Source organism: Centruroides vittatus, unplaced genomic scaffold (genome assembly GCF_030686945.1).
Source record: "Centruroides vittatus isolate TY-2023 unplaced genomic scaffold, ASM3068694v2 contig_717, whole genome shotgun sequence".
Lineage (NCBI taxonomy): Eukaryota > Metazoa > Arthropoda > Arachnida > Scorpiones > Buthidae > Centruroides > Centruroides vittatus.
Window position 1 is genome coordinate 3397130 of NW_027122456.1, and position 19584 is coordinate 3416713.

General features: G+C 31.1%; 1 protein-coding gene, 1 long non-coding RNA gene and 1 other non-coding gene across 3 annotated transcripts; all 3 read right to left on the minus strand.

Annotated features, from left to right (window-relative positions):
- Positions 1 to 5951: 5951 nt before the first annotated feature.
- LOC136980606 (short transient receptor potential channel 5-like) lies at positions 5952 to 8372 on the minus strand. Its single transcript, XM_067276747.1, has 4 exons — positions 8356 to 8372; positions 8060 to 8288; positions 6179 to 6232; positions 5952 to 6088 (listed from the first exon to the last, which is right to left on the minus strand). Exons 2-4 carry the CDS (start codon positions 8276 to 8278, stop codon positions 6053 to 6055), a joined length of 309 nt encoding a protein of 102 aa, XP_067132848.1. The 5' UTR covers positions 8279 to 8288; positions 8356 to 8372; the 3' UTR covers positions 5952 to 6052.
- Positions 8373 to 8398: 26 nt separating this feature from the next.
- On the minus strand, positions 8399 to 17047 carry LOC136980607 (uncharacterized). Its single transcript, XR_010881581.1, has 3 exons — positions 16676 to 17047; positions 9128 to 9300; positions 8399 to 8516 (listed from the first exon to the last, which is right to left on the minus strand). It is a non-coding gene; the product is annotated as an uncharacterized lncRNA (long non-coding RNA).
- LOC136980743 (U2 spliceosomal RNA) lies at positions 16845 to 17036 on the minus strand. Its single transcript, XR_010881593.1, has one exon. It is a non-coding gene; the product is annotated as a U2 spliceosomal RNA (small nuclear RNA).
- Positions 17048 to 19584: the final 2537 nt, after the last annotated feature.

Consider the following 19584-nt stretch of genomic DNA (forward strand, 5'->3'; position numbering starts at 1 on the left):
GATATAATAAATTAACAAAAATATTTATAAGAGGGTTTTCATATAAAAGCATTTGTAATAATTTATCTGATGACTAATATCTATATCTTAAAACTATTAAAATTTCATTTATATATTTACATAAGATAGAAAATTCTATTTAAATTATTGAATATGAAACTATTGAATGAATGAAACAGATGATTATTTTTGTATGCAATGTTATCTTGTAAATTTCCTGTAAATTTTATATATAGGACAAGGATATTTTTGTATCCTAAACAGATTTGAGTTTTCTTTTTATATTATGAAAACAATATGTTTGATGATGATGTCAAAATTTATGAATTCAATAGATTGTACAAATATTTCTGAAAGTCAGTGTATAATAATTTTCTTTGTTGTATGTATATAATGATTTATATTCAATAAAAATTTTCATGTAACATGCTTTTTTCTTTAATATACTTTTCAGTTACTATAAATAGGTAAATTTTTAAAATTCAAAACTTGAAAAAGTAATTTTACATTTAAATAATGTATTCCAATAATTATGATTGCAGCATTTCCATTGTTTGATTACAATTTAATTTCAATGATAAGTAAGTAATAATAAATTTAGTTACTATTTTAATTTGGGAATTTCCTTGAGTTGGTGAATTTAAATTGGTACAAGAATAAAACTGGAAATTTTTGCCCAGGTTTTATTTTAAATTAAACTTCAACACACATTTTTATTATAGTAAAGCAGGGAAGAGCCCAACATAAAAATAAATTCCTCCATGCAGGACCATTCAGAGGGGTAGATGGGGATTTTTTCAGATCCAACAAAAACTTACGGCCATTTTGATTACTACCCCGATAAAATTAACATTACTTTTACTAACAAAATAAAATCTTTAAGACTGCTTTTTATTAATAAAGAAACATTCTACCTATTTCATTTGTTCAACAAATAAAATACCAAAGGAGCCTGCCATGAAGTAGAAGGGGCCCAGTCTACTCTGGGTCTCCTACAAGCTCCTGACAGTTTTGCCTCCATTGGTTTTGTTATTTCACTGGTCTCAAAAACAAAACGTCTAGACCAGTGTTTCACTACTGCCACTCTGTGCGGCGACTAAATCTAAGAGGCAAAAAGAATCAAACGGGTGGCAGGGTACAAATGGTAATCATAGGCAAGGGTTTGGGTCACTGAAAACCTTTCCCTTTCCTCTGTTAAAACTGGTAAGAAGAAACTGTGTTTAATGTTTTCCAGATGTGGAGAACAATATACAGTATAGTATGAGGTTTGTAGAAAAGTTTTTATAAGAATATTTCCAAATTTATGTTGGAACAATAAACAAGAAATCACACTACATACTGTACAATCATTTTTTATACTGTAATCCAGTGTGCTCCATAATCGACAAATCTGCACAGCATTTCTCAACATTTTTAAGACCAAGAACCAGTAAAATGTCTGAAAAAAATAAGCACTAAGTTACACAGGCCTAATTTTTCTTAAACTTATGTGGGTATTACCCAAGGACTATATGTAGTATACAGTATAGTCCTTGGATATTACCAACATTTGAGACATACTGCACCATTTATAACAAAAAAAAATCCAGCAACAAGTTGCTTAACTTTTCTGGCAACATTTAGTGATGCCATCTGTTATAAAAATTTTTTTTTTAAATATTGTATTTTTAATTATTATAAAATGGCAAAAAAAATCTTAGTTTTGAGGGTAGGGATGTTTTATAAAACATTGTAAATGCTAATAATGAGTAAAATCATCATTAAGTCAAACTGTAATTGAGGTATGACATGATCCCCTTTATCCCCCACCCCACTGATCTTTAACCACCAAAATTTAATAGCATCAATCCCTTACTAAACAAACCTCCCTGCAAAATTTCAGAAAATATTGACAAAAAGCACAGGAGTTATTAAGCTTCAAAGTGGGTCAACAAAAGTATGCCCCCACATGCCACAAACCCTAAATTTTTTTTTACTAAAGCTGGTAGAATATATGGGAACCACCATGGCCGAATGGATAAAACCATGAAACGCTGATAGGTGTCATGGGTTTGCACCATGCCAACAGGCCAACTATATGATTGGTCGTGTCCCAAGCCCATTGGCAGGCGCAAACCTATGACCAACTGCCAGTGTTTAGTGGTTTATCCATTCTACCACTGGTAGCCTGGCTACATGGAGTTTTCCAGGTTTTCTTTGTTAGTAACATCTAAATAGGGGTGTTTTCTTTAGAAGATCTTGCGGGAGGCATTTCCCTTTGGCGGATCGCCTGTATGTTGTGTTCCCATAAATAGATAAAACCAATAAATGAATTGAATATATGGGAGGTATATGCAGGGTGGTAACAAGTCTTTCCCCAGCCAATTATTTCAAAAAGTTATAGGTCAATAATTGCAGATTAAAAATATGTACTATTATCTGATAATCCATTCCAAAATATCAAATGGGATTTGATATTTTGGATTGCCTGAAGACATAATAGGCAACCAAAAAAAAATGTCTGTCGGAAGATATAGGTTTTACCATATATTTCAATGGCAATTGATAGGAAGACGAGATGCTCGATTGATTTTTCACTAAAAGAATCTTCTGTGATTATCATTTGATTAGAAATGGAAAATAAATACGGAGCTAGTACATGCTGTGTCAATAATTATGGTTCACATATTCTGAGTACTGTACATTGCAGAAAAAACTTTTTACAGAATTGTACAAAAATTTTGGCAAGTTTTAATGAGCCCATGGAAAGAAAATTCATGGTAAAATGAATTAGTTCACAAATCACCCCTAGTGGTGATTTTGGAACTAATTCATTTTGCTGTGGAACTAACTAATATGGCATATAAGGCATCTATTTTGCAAATTTTATGTAAAATGTCATCCCTCTTATTATGCAGGCTTCTTTTTGGACCAGTTTGATTTGAGGAACTTGGGCCCACAGTTTCCATTACATGTTCTGTTACCCAGGACACCTGTTCAGTGGGGAACTTGGGACACGTGTCCCCTTTTTCCTAATTCCATAGAGCAGCGTTTCTCAACCTGGGGGTTGCGGTGATATTAAAAGGGGGTCACGAAACAATAATGAAATCATTTTATGAGAAAAAATCATTTATTATAAACTTATAAACATTTTACTTACAATAAGTACACATGTAAAGAAAGAAATTAATGTGATGGTTGCATTTGTTTACATTTAAGATTACAGTCAAAATTCAATTAGTAATAGTAAGGCTTACTGTTATTATTCCTTTGGGTGGGTGTTGCAAAATATTAATTTTATTTATATTTACTATTTGAGGGTTGTGGAACTAAGAAGGTTGAGAATTGCTGCCCTAGAGAAACCCAAATTTCATTATCAATAAACAACAGAAAATTCATGACCTAGCTAGCAAATATAAAAGAAAGTAATGAATGATATTTGTCCATTGTCCGATGCAACTATTTCTATGTAGTTATTTTCTTGTCTTACGACGACTAAAACTACATTCCTTGTCTTATCTTGTCTTTCATGTTGAGCGAGGGCTACTAGACCATAGTATCCTGTGGTATGTTTTTTATGGACATGTTATATATAGTAATTATACGAGGGATGATCAAAAAGTAAGGTTACAAAGCCTGCAGTGAAAAAGTGTACATTTTATTTCATACAACCAATACAGCCAACTGATAGTACATACATTAGGTTATTTTTTGACAGTCTCCATATCAGTTTAGGCACTTGTCACTTCATGTGATGAGTTTGAAAATTCCTTCCTGGTAAAAATCCTGTCCTTGCATGTTCAGCCAAGTAGTCGCGAAATGTTTCACTCCCTCATCTGAAGCAAACTGTTGTCCTGCTAGGTTCTCCTTCAAGTGAGGAAACAGGTGAAAGTCGCTTGGAGCGAGGTCTGGGAGGGTGGTCGATGATGTCCCAGCAAAACTGCTTCAACATCGTGGTGGTCTTCTGGGCTGTATGAGGTCGTGTGTAGTCATGAAGGAAGATCACCCTTGATGAGAAGTCCTGGCCATTTCCTTCCGATTGCTTCGTGCAATTGTGTCAAGATCTCACAGTATAGGTCAGTGGTCACTTGTGCCCTCTTTCCAAAAACTCCACTGCAATCCTTGTCAGTGACGTGTTCTCTACCGGTCGCAAACTTCCGACCGGTAGAGACCATTCTGCAACATGCTGATGAGACATTACAGTCTCTCCGTAAACCTCTACCAGCTGCCAGTGAATTTCAGCCACAGTAACATGTTTCATCCACAGAAATTGAATAACTGAGTGGATTTCTTCGTGAGACCAGTTTTCTAAATGAGTCACCATTTCTGTTTACCTACAACTAGCACTGTAGGTGGGGGTGGCTGAAACTCTGCACAGTTGCCAACCGCATGTATTGGAATTACCGCACCCTTCTCATTTCTCTTTAACAAATGAAACTCCAGGAATATTGCCTTGTAACCTTAGTTTTTGATCAACCCTTGTGTATGTATGTATGTGTATATATATATATATATAATGTGGCCAGCCCGTCCTAGTGAGGCACGAACCCATGACCGAACTCCTAGTAAACAGGGAACGGAACTGCTTGGCCACTGGTGGGCCACCACATTCCTTTTCAAGGCTAAGTTAGCACCATCTTGCGGGAGTACTGATTTGATGTTGAATCACAGAGTTTGAAGTTTTTTGCATAATGTATGATGCTCTTTCTTTACAGCTTATGTCCCCTTTTCCTAGTCTGCTTGTGCCACTGCAGTTACCAGCTAGCAATATGCATCATCATTGACCAATATTGTGCTTCCAATGTCCCAACAACATCAATGTCTTTGATCAAAAGTGTACATACATGGTGGTGTCCCTTCTCATACTGAAAATCCTTGTGTGTGGAGAAAACATTAGAACCATTTGGCAGACATGGAGTGTAACCATGTAGCAGGTAAAACAGAGAATATTGCATTGTATTCTTTCGTGAAATATTAATATCAAGTGAAATATTTGAAAGGAATTTGTCCCATGTTTTAATAACTTTAATTTCTTTCGTGTGACTTTCTTTAATGAAGTCATGTGAAAAAGCAAATAGCGAGATAAATTCTTGAAAATCGCATTACTTTCTTTAATGAAGCTACAATTATTTCATTTGCACATTCTATTAGTCCATTTGCCTGAGGAGTAGATGATAGAATGAATTAATGTTTTATTTACAATATATTCAAATGGTTACATGTGCTATAAAGGCGGACTCATTATCATAGATACAGATTATGGGAAGTCCGTAGGGTTCTTCATAATAAAAGAGGCAAGCCAATAATTTATGTAACTTCGTTCTGGAAAAAATTTTTGAATTGAAATCACGTGACTTTCAGTTTGCATTGAAGGTTCGTATGCAGTTAATTGGAACCTCCTACACCTATTCTTTCCACACGATATCTACTTTATGATACACATATCATCTATCTAATTCCGTTCTCGAGATTATGGAAAAACAGATAAATGATAGTGGAAATTTATAGGTCTACAATTTTTTCAAGGTAGCTTTACATAAAGATCTATTTTTTACACAAGTATGCAAGACAAGAATGCATTTTATGTGAAAGCTGAGAACAACATAATATAAAACGAAAACAAGAGAGATTTGACATCCCACCTTGATATGTGTAAGGAAAACAAAAGGGAAAGTGTTTAATCACATTAAATTAGGGTTGGTTTTGAAGGGTGCAGTTGAGAAATACATAGGCTTCTAAGTTGCTTAAACTGCGGGCTTAACTCGTAATAATAATTTCATCTCTTAATATTTCAAATTCTTGAAATCCTTTAATATAATACTGGAATTATATTAAAGGATTTTTATTTTTTTGTCTTGTTCAAAATCAATAGCAAAAATTAAAGAAGTGTTTGTTAATGTGAATCTTTGAAAAAAATTGTACAAAATGAGGTCATTATGTACTAAACAAATTGTACTGTACTAAAATTGATTCATCAAAGAATAATTTTATTTTCGAATTAAAATACATTAAAAAGCTTACATCATTTTATCTGAGTTAATATTGTGTAAATTGTGATTATATTGGCTTTTGTTCATAGGTATTTTTGCATAATCTTTCTCATCAGTTCCTATTTCGTAGAAAGAATTAAGAATTATTTAACTACAATGATCAAATTTCAGCTTTTAAAATATATACTGTATTTACAAATAAAACTCACTTTATTTGTTTCGTCATCATCAATCTCTGCTTCTTTCATCTTATGGCAACATTTCTGAAATTCATTATGAGTAATTTTTATTGCAAAAAATCCTGACGATCCAATTATTTAAATGACTGAAATAATTTACATACCATCCAAGAGAAGTATTCTCGTTTGAGTCGTGTAATAGTCTTATTATATTGCAGACTTTTGTTGCTTCTATTACAGAATGTACCTTAGAACATACAGTGGAACCTCGCTTAATGAAAACAATTCATTCCAGAGTCTTACTTGTAATGTGAAACACTTGTAAGTGAAACAATTTTTTCCATAGAAATTAATGTAAAATGCGATAATGAGTTCCATGCCAAAAAAATGCTCAAATGTTTTATGTATAATGTTTATTCAAAAAAAATTGTACAATATACACTGTTAAGGAGTGTGAATCATCATCATCTTTTCTTCTAGCGAGGAATGAACCATCCTGGAATGAGAATTCAATTTGCAAAAAAAAAAAAAAAAAAAATCAGTTAATGTGTTTGATAAACACTCCAAACGATATGCCAAATTCTTGGGTTATGTAAAAGCTATAATTAAATATTAGAAATTAATTAATTTGACTAGGTAGGCAGTTATGTTTCCATCTCATCTTAAATTTAATAATTCCAAATAGTTAATTTTTAATTCAAACATTTCTAAAATTTAATTTGGAATCAGTCATTAAATTTAATGACCCAAGAATATGGCATATCGTTTGGCGTGCTTATTATATAACAAGCCATGGTTGTTGATGTTTATAAATAATATCTGTGAACACAAGTTTGGAGAAATATGTGATCACAAGAGAAACTAAGATGCTAGCTGAACAAATGCTAAACACAGACTGATGGAGCATGCCACATATGCAAAATTCGGAACTTCCCCTCTCCTCATCACTCATAATGCGAAATATCGCTCGTTAAGCAAGGCAAATTTTTACAATTTGTTTTGCTCATTATGCGAAATACTCATTGTGCAAGGTGCTCGTTAAGTGAGGTTCCACCGTATTTCATACCAATTCAGCATTAAATTGAAAGGACTGGGTATGGCTTTGTCTACATAAAATTATATAGCACATTGTCTGGTTCTGATATATTTCCATTCCATATCACCATTATCCTGAATCATTAAAATAATAATTTAGGATAATGTCGACACGAAAAATAGAGCTTATATAAATTATATAAAATTAAATACAGCTTGTATGAATTAACACAAGCACATCAGAGTATAGATACTCCTCACTTTATGATCGAGTTCCATTCCAACGACTATATCGTTAAGCAAATTGGTTGATAAGCGAGGAGCTTGAGCTGGGAATATAGGATCGTTTAAAATTATACAAATTATGCAACAAACTTCAAATTTATTCAAAAAAGACTATTATAGTACTCTATTAGCCTATTATAGTACGCTTAGTGTGCATGTCACCATTCACCACTGACCGACACTCAAATTGAGAAAGGGGATTCCCCGAATTGTAGGCCGAAACTCGATTGGTCGTAAGTGCGAGTGGTCGTTAAGCAGATAGGTCGTAAAGTGAAGAGTACCTGTATATGGCCAGCATTGATTATGCTCATTATGAACAAACCCGATCCATAATGGGTTCAACTGGCATAAGTCATATAATCAATGAATGGTGTCCCTACTCCTAATATGCTTGATAAATTATGAAGGTTGGTAATGGCCATCTGATACTAATTTAATGTTTGTTCGATTGATTGAGATAATGCACATTTTTACATAAATTTGACATCATTCTTTAGAATTACTCATTGTGAAACTGAAGTAATGACGTCAAAATGTACACTATCCCAACCAATCAAATAGACCCTTAATACAAAAGATGAAAGTTCTTACCATGACTTTCTGGGAAGTATTTGTTAGAACAGCAATCAATATACTAATAAAAATTTTAATCATTAGCACATGATAACTGCCAAATAATAAAATCCTGATAGCCTGGGTAAAACTGTGGTAAATGATTCCTTCGGGCGATGTTTCGGTTTCTATCCCAACTATCACATCTGCAAAATCAAGATCAATTAATCCAAACAGAGCCCAGAATAAAGTCTTCATCGAAGACAGACTACAGAATTTTCAAAATTTAGTATCTTTGCTTATTGTATTTAAATTAATAGCATAAATTTACTTACAAAGTGAAAGCATCTTGAAGAATTATCTCCCCATCATTTTCTTTTTGTTCCATTCCTTTATAGTGTGAACATAAACTAGTCATGCAAATGGCTATGGTGTTCAGCAAAATGAAACTCCGGCCAAGAACTATGCGATATTGACTAGCATTTGTGTTAGAGATCTAGGAAATATAATTTTGACATTTTTATCTATGTTATTTAAATAAATACCCATTCCACAGAAATAATCTTTCCTGATCTAAGTTTATTTACTAAGCAATTACAGTACAATCTCGACACTTCTAGACATTTGATGCTAGTCATCTGGGGTGCTGTTGCCAAGTCGAAAACAATCTTTCCACCCGTTCAAACTCCATTTCCCACTAAAGGTTGCATGATATTGAATCTGAGCTTGAACACCCAAGCTTGGACATGATATTAAAGATTATCAATCTCTTTAAAAAAGGTATAGTATCTTGTAACAGAGTAAGTTCTATATAAATATAAAAATAATCCCTGAAAATTTTCTTCCAAAAACAACTCCCACTAAGTTTAGTAGGAATCCACTAACTTGGCAAAACTGTTTATGGGCAAAAGCAGGGTGCCTGAATATTTTGATCATTAATTTGTATTTTGCTATCATTAACAGTTTACTCTGCTCTATCAAATACTTTTGTGCACCATTAAATTCATGTTACTTCCAATAATCCAGCAATCTCCTTATTCCGCTCCATGTGTGTCAAATTATCAAGATTGTATTGCACTTAGAAATAAATACATTTTGTATTATTACCTGAATGGGTCCCAAATGAAACTTTGTTGAAAATAATACAGCATTTTTCCAATAGCTAGAACTCTGGAAAATTGTAGTAAAGCTTCATGTATGAGAGTGGAGTCACGTGGTGACCAAAATTGTCTAGGGACATCTTTAGCTCCCACGTGATGTATATCAATCCATGATTTAAACTAAAATATGAAGGTCGTCGTTAACATCAATTCCAATATGATATTGTAACTACGATAGTTTAAATATAATTTACAAATAATTAATTTTACAAGTTCAAAATAGAAAATATCTGATATTGAAAAAGTTCAAGAATTTATATTTTTATCGTGGAAATAACAGCCCATAATAATTGTGTTTACTAAAAACCTTCCATCATTAAATATTTGAGTAAAAGAGATTATCTATTAATATAACCAATTTGAAGGCTTGTGCTGACTATCCATCAGATTATTAAATGGTATGGCTTGATATTTTCTGAAAGATTCTTATTCAATATAACAATAATTTCAAACAGACAAAATTGTTCATTGTGCTATATTAATTACATTAAAACCAATTATTTATTTAAATTATCTAGAAACCAACTCGAAATTAAATATTTCACAACATTCAAAGTTCAAAACACCCGAATCTGATCTGCACTTTTGTGATTTTTCGTGGGCATTTTAAAACTTCCCCATCCATAAAGGTTTATCTCAACCTATTTGAATAAAATTTGGTTATTAATTCCACCCACAATGAGAGAAATGGACGTTGACCATATTAGTTTAGAGAGTTCATATGCATTGTTTCAAATATGAAAACAATTTCACAAAGATATTAAAATGATCAACAGTTTAATATTTTAAGTAAATTGACTGATTTGATTCATCCTAATTTTCCTTCGATCCACCTCCATCAAATTAAAATTTTAAAAAAAGCTGTAATTATTTTAAATTAATTATAATGAATAAGGAGATAATACCAATTCCATGGATTCTGAAAAAATCATTTAAATCCAAGTAACGTGACACCTTTATCTTTTGGCGTTATATCCACAAATTGCACAGCATCTTAGGTGTTTTGTATCAGAAAACTAAAATTGCAAGCAACAGGTGATAGAGAATACACCTGCTAAACCAGAAAAAAAGATTCAACAGTGGGAATTGCATAACCACTACGATTGTTTCTTGTTTTAAATCACATAAAAACTCTGAGTTTGTAAACTTTTAAAGTTTGCAAACTCCAAGCTATTTATTTATATCCACATAATATACATACATATATTAATATTAATGCTATAATTATTTTTTTAATGTCTTATGATTAAGTTTAAGGCCACACTTACATAACTCATTGTGAATGGTTGCATTAAACAACATAGGTACAAGGTTATGTGTTTATGCTTAATTTTCATTGAAAATGAGCCTTTATTCTCGTACCTCTAATCATAAAGCAATACTTATACCATTGTTTTAATTGTTGACAGGAAATAAGCGATTTATTGTGACATCGTCACAATGTTGGGCTGCAATTTTTAATCTCCTTTAAATTATTCAATACGTGTAAAACAGTACCTAGATTTAGTCTTGTACGCTTTACAAAGATATATTTTGAAAATTAAAGACATTATAATCAGTACAGTGATGCCTTCTGATGCCACAGTTAATAAGTAAAGGGTATTATATTGGGTTGAACAGAAAATTTTAATAGCTGTGGTTATCTTAAATAAATGTGTGATTTAATTATAACAGCTGTGGAATTTAACACTTCATTCTTGCTGATATGAGATATTGTTCTTTGTTTTAGAATGTTTAGTTTAAATTAACATTTACTTTTAATGTAGTAATGTTTAAGTGGTGTTGATTTATATTTGTTTTAACGCACATGATCATATCCACACTCAAAGACAAACAACAACAACAACAACAACAACAACAACAACAACAAAAAAAAAAAAAAGATTTAGAAGTTATAAATATGTGGATAGTCTGAAAGATAGTCATGTGAAATTTTCATAATTTGTCTGAGATCGATGGAGCAAATTTGAAATTGATTTGCCCCCATGCATCATACTCTTCCTGTTAGCAACAGACTCCTGCCAGTCATTATCAATAAGAACTTTTTGAATTGAAATAATGTGACTTCCAGTTTGCATCGGAAATTCATATATAGTTAATCAGAACATCCTGCTCCTATCTTTCTATGTTTCGTCTTGATTTTCGTGTATCTAACTCCATTCTTGAGATTAAGGAATGACAGACAAACGGACGACAGAGGGAATTTATAGGTTGACAATTTTTTTCAAATTGCAGTCCAATTTAAATAAACAAAGAGATGCACAACAACATTGTTAATTTAAAAAAATTTTTATATACACATACGTATGTATCATATTTATATACTAAATAAGGAAAATTTCATTTTAATTTGCAGCTTCCATTTTATGGCGGTGCAGAAATATAACTTTGAACAAAGGCGCCTATTACCATGGAAAGGGTTGATTTGAATGATATTTAAAATTAATATATATCAAATATTTTAATGGATTTTTTAACCCCTGTCAACTACATGAAACTATCATAAATCATACTATCGATATTACGCTCTCATGGGTTGGCTTAGGTTTTGAATTTACTTGTGATCGGCACTGATAGTAGTAGTCAAATATGTGTAGCATGCAGGCAGAGGCACTAACAGTCCAAAACATGTCCTGGTGGTGTCAACAAAAAAAAGAAATTCTACTTCAGGTCAACAGCCGCCTCCCACATATTGTAGTATTTTCCGTTATCAGAAATTGCTCCAATATTGTATTACAACAGCTACTGAAAGAAACTACATTCATTCTACATTTCACTAAGAACATTAAATAAATGTTCTAAAAACTGAAACATGAGAAATAATTTCCTTGGCACAGTGCCAGGCTACAAAGTATTAATTAATCATACCATTTATTCAGTAGGACCTGCTTAAAGTGACCACCCTTGGAACCAAGGGTGGTCACTTTAAGCAGGTCCTACTGAATTTCTATTTTCATATGAAATTTCAAATTATATATCTGCAATGACTTCAACTAAGTATGAGTTTATTAAACATTAACTAAATACTTGGTCATAAATATGCTTTTTCCAAAATCATAAGAAATTCATTAAAATTTTATTTAAAAAATTAGTTTATTTTTACTTAAAATTTATTACTTTAAATAAATAAATTTTTAATTCTTGCTGTATTCATTAACATTAAGATAATTAAAGGGGCAGGAGGCCCAGATTAACTATATACAAGGTTCCTACTCAAATTTGTTTTAAATTCCATATTACCTAACTTTGTACAAATTCTCCAACAGTACAGCACATTGACGAAATAAAATAGTGGGGTTCTAGACGCATGTGGGGGAATGGCGTTCCACTGTTGGTAATACTGTTCAGTTAGGTTAGCTTCTTCTTGGAAGGCTATTTCTGCATGGGAGGCACATATGCCCGATGGGAAGAATAAGGGTAGTGGGTGTTGGTCGGTTTTGTCGTTGGGTCAGGGCAAAGATTATGGCGGCCTGAAGCAACGTTGTATTTACTTCCGATCAGGGAGGTTGTGGAGATGGTGAGGGGATATAGGCGTCCCACAATTAGTCTGGTTTGGTCATCTGTAATGGGCAGAAGATCAGGTTTAATTGGAGGTAATAACTGAAAGAATTTAAAATTATTATGCACACAAAAGGAGTAGATGATATCTGCTGATAGTTCTAAAGGGGCAGGAGATGGTGGGTGATTGGAGCTCCAAACAGGGAAATGTGAGAGCATGTCCATTGAAGAGAGTAAGAGCCCCTTTTTAAGACAATAAAGTAAGTAAATGTAGTAGAGGGGGGTTAATAAATGAACTCGTATTAAAAGGGTCAGGTTTTTGGTGTGTGGTTTGGTGACAAGGAGAAGAAATTGCTGGTCATAACAAATTAGGGTTGCTGCCCAAATCTGGAGAGTTAGATTATCCATGTGGATGCCAAGGAAGAGTAATGAGGATCGCTGTAGAGTTGGGACTTGGGAATGGACCTGAGATATGTGGGAGGGGAGATCGGAAAGTTCTCCCGCCAGAAGCAGTCAAGATCTGCAAAAGGTTTGGTATGATGAGGCATGATAAAGGTTTGAATGGGCAATTACATTGATGTGCCTCTCTATTAACTTCTTGTAACAATTCTGGGCACCCGTACAGTTTGTTGACACGGGAGTTTTAATGAAGAAGCAATCTGTTCCACGATGAGGCTCCAGATATGACCGAGAGTCTCACGGCAGGTGTGACACATGGAAATCCGCAGTCGACACTAGGAGCAGACGATGTGACCATTAGTACACTGGTAGACCGGTGCTTGGACCAGATTGTAACAGATGGGGCAGCTAAATAACGTTGTCAGAGCTGCATCCCAATCGGGCAAAGCTATTGGTATCTGTAAGGGAGAAGAGGATATGTAAGAGAATATACATTAAGGGCATCCAATATTTCTCTTATAATTTTACAAGTATTTGAAATTTAATATTCCTCATTGGCAAGATAAAAATTGGGGAAAAGGGGAAAAATTTATAGGTAGTTATTTGGTTGTTATTGAGGGACCATCAATAGGATTGAACAATAGGCTTTGGGTTGATTTGGGTTGGTTTTTATATAACACACATTTAATTTTTATACTATATTGCATAAATTTTTGTATATTAAAACAATAGTGTCAAAAAGAATGCTGGGACAAAATAACGATGACGTTATCTACTTTAAGTTATGTTTAAGTCGTGAGCACAAATGCATCGTTTATGTTTATGAATTAATGTAGTTCATATTGTGGTATTACATCAAAACCTAAGAGAACAACATAAAGTTCGGTTTGGGCTTGGCGACAGCCACTGACTTATAAGTTTACTAATGGCATGTTGAAAGTGTTCAGAGGTTTTAATTTATAAATTTGAGTTTGTCACCTTAGTATTCTGGATAACATTTTGAATAAAAATCATTCATTTCAAAACAATTTTATACTTTTAACATAAAATTAAGCAATAAAAGTGAAATAGTTGTATGGGGAAACTCCCTGGAACTTTGATCTATTGACTCAAAGTTTTGTGAGCACTACACTGGTGATGAGAGATGTTCATATTTAAAATCTGAGCTTTATAGACCCAGTAGTTTTTTCTCTAGTAACATCTACAATGCCAAAAGAAAAAAAAAATATGGCTTAATTGGCAATTTTTATAGAAAAATCTCAAATTTTGTATATAGCCTAAGAAAACAATTATCTTTCAAGCAAGACATTCAGAATTATTTTAGGCATTTCGGGGTGAAACTGAGCCTCAAAAATTTGTAACTCTGCATATATAGCCAGTAAGTGACTTTTTACTTAACATGAAGTCATTGCTGTAACTACCAAAATAAGTAACCAACTTCATTTATGCTATTCAAATGTATAATTCAATTTAAATACAGAAACTAATAAGAATAAACAAAAAATTAGCATAACTTTTCATTAAAAAAACTTTATTTTAAAAAAATATGATAAGATCATACCAAAGACAAGTATTAAAACTACAAAACAAAATTGTTTTCTAACCATAATTATTAAATAGTTTTATAGAAATATATTAAATTCCTTCATTACATTCTTGAAGAATTTAAGATAAAATAAATAAATGTAAGATCATTTTTACCTAATTGAATCCAGAAATATGAAATGATTAGTAACAAAAGACATGCAAAATATTTTTATTTTACTGAACGAAAAAAATTTGTCTTTTTCCTGAAGTGCAGGTTCTTTAAACATAAAATAAATGTTTAGCACTTCAAACTTTTATCAACAGATTGAGGATATAATCTATTAAAAACTTTTAAAAATAGTTTATTGAATTAACAGCCCATTTAATAATTCCTATGCTATACATACAATTAAATACTTGTTTAATGCATAAACTGAAATATTTCAATAACTGACAACACGAATAATAAAACAACATACCTCAACATAATGCTCAAACTGTTAATATACACAATTCTCAACTAATACTTTTTTATGTGATATAAAGAAAATAGACATGTATTTAAAAAAAGCTTAATTGTTAAGCCTAACTAAACTAGTGATTGCTGCATAGTGTCTTCATAATAAAAGTAGAATATCAACAGAAAAATGTTTTTATTGTTTGTTTTGTATGATATATTAAACAATAATGTAGCAAAACAAGTCTCATCAATATAGCTTTATTTTTTTGTTACATTACTGTAAAATAGAGTACTTTGTTACATTCAGCACACTAAATACAACTTTACAGTAATATAAAGTCAGTCTGCAAAATGATTGAACACAATTCCTGCATAATAAGCTGTTATAAGGTATATTTTAGTAAACATTTTCAATCAATGAAAATATCACTGCTTTTAATGACATTAATTGTATTTTTAAAAGTAGCTAATACTTTATGGTACTGAACCTAAATTTCATTACATAAAAAAATGATTATTTTACTCTACTTATTTTATCAAACATATATCAAAAAGATTAGAGTAAGTCATTGTAAATATGTTAAATTTTCTATTCCTAATTTTAATTGCTATATGCAGTTTTAAGTAAGATTATTTAAGGGTTTCCATTATAATTACTTTATTTTTATTGAATTTCAAAAAAGAACAATCTGTTTAATGTTCTTGATAAAACTTTTAGAAAATTTGTCAAAAATAAAAAAAAAACAGTACTGTAATCAAAATATCTTTGTAAATTTTAGAAATGTAATAGAAGTTGAGTTCTATTTTAATCTGATTAGGGATAATACCATCTTATATATACACCTATATAATTTTTACACAAAAAGCTTTCCCTCATGAAATATACTCTCTCATAGAAATCAAAACTTATTTTAAGACAAATTTTCTGATAAGATTTCATGAAAAGACAAATCTAGAATTCATTTATTACTATTATATTCTCAGTGTTTCCATCATAGAAATTTATTTAACTATATATTAAACTAGACAATCAGTCTAGTTTAAGAATTCAAACTTTGAATTAAGTTTTTTGAAATTTAAAATACTGAAATGATTCTTCTATTTGTTCTATTGTTTCATTAGTTATTTAGTAGATTAGGACATAAAATGAATAATATTTTCATTGATCAAAAATCTATTTCAAATTTGATCATCATGTAATTTTTACATCAGTGTCCTAAAAATGAACTTTCTTAACAAAGTAGTTTAGCCTAACTGTAACATACTAAAATTTTTAAGATTTTTAGTGTAACCTCTTAATATGACAAAATGTATTTAATTTTAGCTGTTTTAGTTTGATTAAAAACAATATTAAAAATTAACTGTTTTTAATATTGCTTTCAATTGTTATTTTTAGTATAGAACAGTTTTTTTTATTAAGTATTTTATTAATAATCTCTGTATTATGTATATTTAATTGTCATGATACAAAGAAGACAAAATTACTATTTTTAATGTATACTGTAAAATCCAATAAATGATGAAAATTTTAAAATATCCTATTTCAAGTAATTTATTAACAAAATTTAATATAAAATATAATAATAAATTTTATTAAACATATTAACTTACCCAATCAATACTCAAAATGTACTTCTTTCACAGTTGTTCAATGACAATGAAGAAATGATACTGGAAGACAAAATTATGAACTTTAGAGAAGACAGTATCATTGGTAGTGGATAATTTGAATATGTAAAGTTTTAATAGATCTATTTTTGATTAAATTAAGATCCCCAAAGGGGAGTGGGCCATTCCCGGAGGTACTGCAATACCGGGTCAACCCGTGGCAGAGGTGGAGCAAGCTCCGAGCACTCCGCCGCCTTCCAAAAATCAGTTTAATATCATGGCCTCCGATGGAAGCCGTATCAGATATTAAGCTGATAAGAACAGATACTACACTTTGATCTTAGCCAAAAGGCCGAGAAGCGATAACCACAGAGAGTGCCTCTCCGAAATCATTCGCAAAACGTTCATCCGCTCAAGGGTGAACAAAATTTCTATGATGGAATGCAATATCCAACAGCTACAGCATCATTTATTGATGGTTCTCACTTCAAATAACTATCACAGATCACCAATTTCCTCACTACAGTTTTATTTTACTGCAAGAATTATGAAAAAATTCAATTTATTAATGCTATGAGTCCTCCTCTGCCTCCACCCCCCCTAAACATTAACAAAACGTTGCCACTCTCACATACATGAATAGATGTCGCCTCTGTATAATTTCAATACAGATTAAAATAAAATATTTTTACATTCAATTTTTGACTTCTCAAAAATTGAATAAAATCTCGAATAATCTCAATAATAAAAAAGGAGAAATTTGCAAAATTTTCATATCCCTTTTAATTATTTTGTGTGAAAACTGATAAGACAATGTTAAAGTTAACCATTAAAAATTTCAGACACAAATTGAATTTGCTATTTCATAAAATCTTGTTAGGAACTAAATTATCCGTTTTCAATTTTTATAATTATTAGTATCTAGTGTTTAATTAGATATCTTACTAGATTTTAATTAGGTATTTAAAAAAAAAAAATTTTTTTCAACTTGAAAATTTTTTTCTTCCTAATTTATACATACATTTTATATATTTACTGGATAAGAAAATGCTGTATCTGATAATTTTTAAACATTTACAATTTAATGAGAGAATTAATATTTTTGGACTGCAATTTGAAAAAATTGTAAACATATAAATTCCCACTGTCATCCATCTGTCTTTCCTTAATCTCAAAAACAGACTTATATCAATGAAATTCAAAAATCAGATATAAAAACTATGGACAGGAGGACCCGAATAACTATATAAGAACTTCCGATGAAAACCAAAAGTTAAGTCATTTTAATTCAAAAACTTCCGTAAAAAAAGTTAGCAATGGAGTCATGCCGGTCATCTAACAGGAAAAGTATGATATACAGGGGCAAGACACTACAATGCTAATTTTAGGTAAAAAGAATATATTTTATATTAAATTAATTAAAAATACGATTAAAAATTGCAGCCCGGCATTGTGACGGTGTCACAATAAATAACTGCTGGTTAATAATAAAATTAATATTTACAAACAAAAACGAATTTATTATGTCAATCAGAAATTGTCACTATTATTTTTCTTCTAAGTAAAAATTTTAAATTACCTTTTTGTTTCCCCCCCCCCTTCCTTTCGTGATATGTTTTTCAAGAATGAAATCAAATTGACATCGAACATTTCCATTAAAAGCAGTAATTTCACATTTCGGCTACAGATTTCTGTATCTTGTTGTATGGTGATATCTAAAAAAAATTTAAATGTAAGAAAAAGAAATTATAAAACATTATATACTAAAAAAAAATTTATATTTTATTGTAAAGTTCATAAATTTTGCAATATACTGCGATACTATCTATAAAGAGAATCGGGAACTAAATTTACCGGGCTGTTTTTCTCTAAATTTCACTTCACGGCATCGCATCATTTCATTTCATTAAATAGCATTACTTTGTCTTGGGCGCTTCAAAAATACTTATTTTCATTAAAAACAAAATAATTATAAAGCTTAAAAATAAAGTGAATAGAACTGAATAAACAATTTTCAATTAATCTTATGAAAAGAAAACGCTTTAAACTACCGAATTTTTATCTACAATAAATTAATTTAAACTTTATTATTGGAAGTTTAAAAATATACTTACCGAATACAAAAAATATCGTTACCAATTCTCCTACCAAGACGGAGAAATTAATTTTGAAGTCACGCTGCATTTTTAACATCCGGTTACTACGGGTAATTGCAAGAGCAAGCGACAACACCTACGAAACAAAATTAACTGTTGAATTTTATATTCATGTTTTTTTTCTTATACAAGTATGATTACAAAAACATTTTAAATGTTTCATAAATTTTCAATTAACTATACATCAGAAATAAACGTAGACTTCAAATCCGACTTCTATAAAATACTTCTAAGCGATAAGATGAAGTGCTATATACGATTATTAAGTGAATATAATTTGAATATATAGTACAGTCGTCTCTCGGTAACTGCGGAGGATTGGTTCTGCGAAACCAGCGGATTCTCAAGTCTTTTGTATAAAATGGCACACGTCATCCAGTGTACTTTAAATAATCTACGTCAGGGATGGGCAACCGGCGACCTCCGGGCCGTATTAATATTTTTTGCCGCCCGCGTCGCATAAAATATGAATAAATATATCAATTTCCCAGCTTAAGGAAGTATGCAGAAAAAATTCTGCATACTTTTTTCTTCATACAAATACAATTTCTTCTACAACTTATGTATGTGAATAGTTTTTCCGCGATGAATTTAGTAAAAATTAAAACAAGAAACCAGTAACTGACACATCGAAACTAATTTAAAACTAGCAGTGACGAATATCTCCGATATATTACGTTTACATCAGTTCCAGAAGCTAAATTAAGTATACATATTTTATTTTAACGCTAATTCTATTAACGTAATAAATCTAAA

Bases quoted from the DNA above. Each gene is read 5' to 3' on its own strand.
- LOC136980606 (XM_067276747.1), bottom strand. From the start codon at position 8,278: ATGAAGACTTTATTCTGGGCTCTGTTTGGATTAATTGATCTTGATTTT. The intron at 6,233-8,059 runs GTAAGAACTTTC...AATGAATTTCAG, and splicing joins ATACTTCCCAGAAAGTCATG to AAATGTTGCCATAAGATGAA. The intron at 6,089-6,178 runs GTGAGTTTTATT...TCTACGAAATAG, and splicing joins ATGATGACGAAACAAATAAA to GAACTGATGAGAAAGATTAT.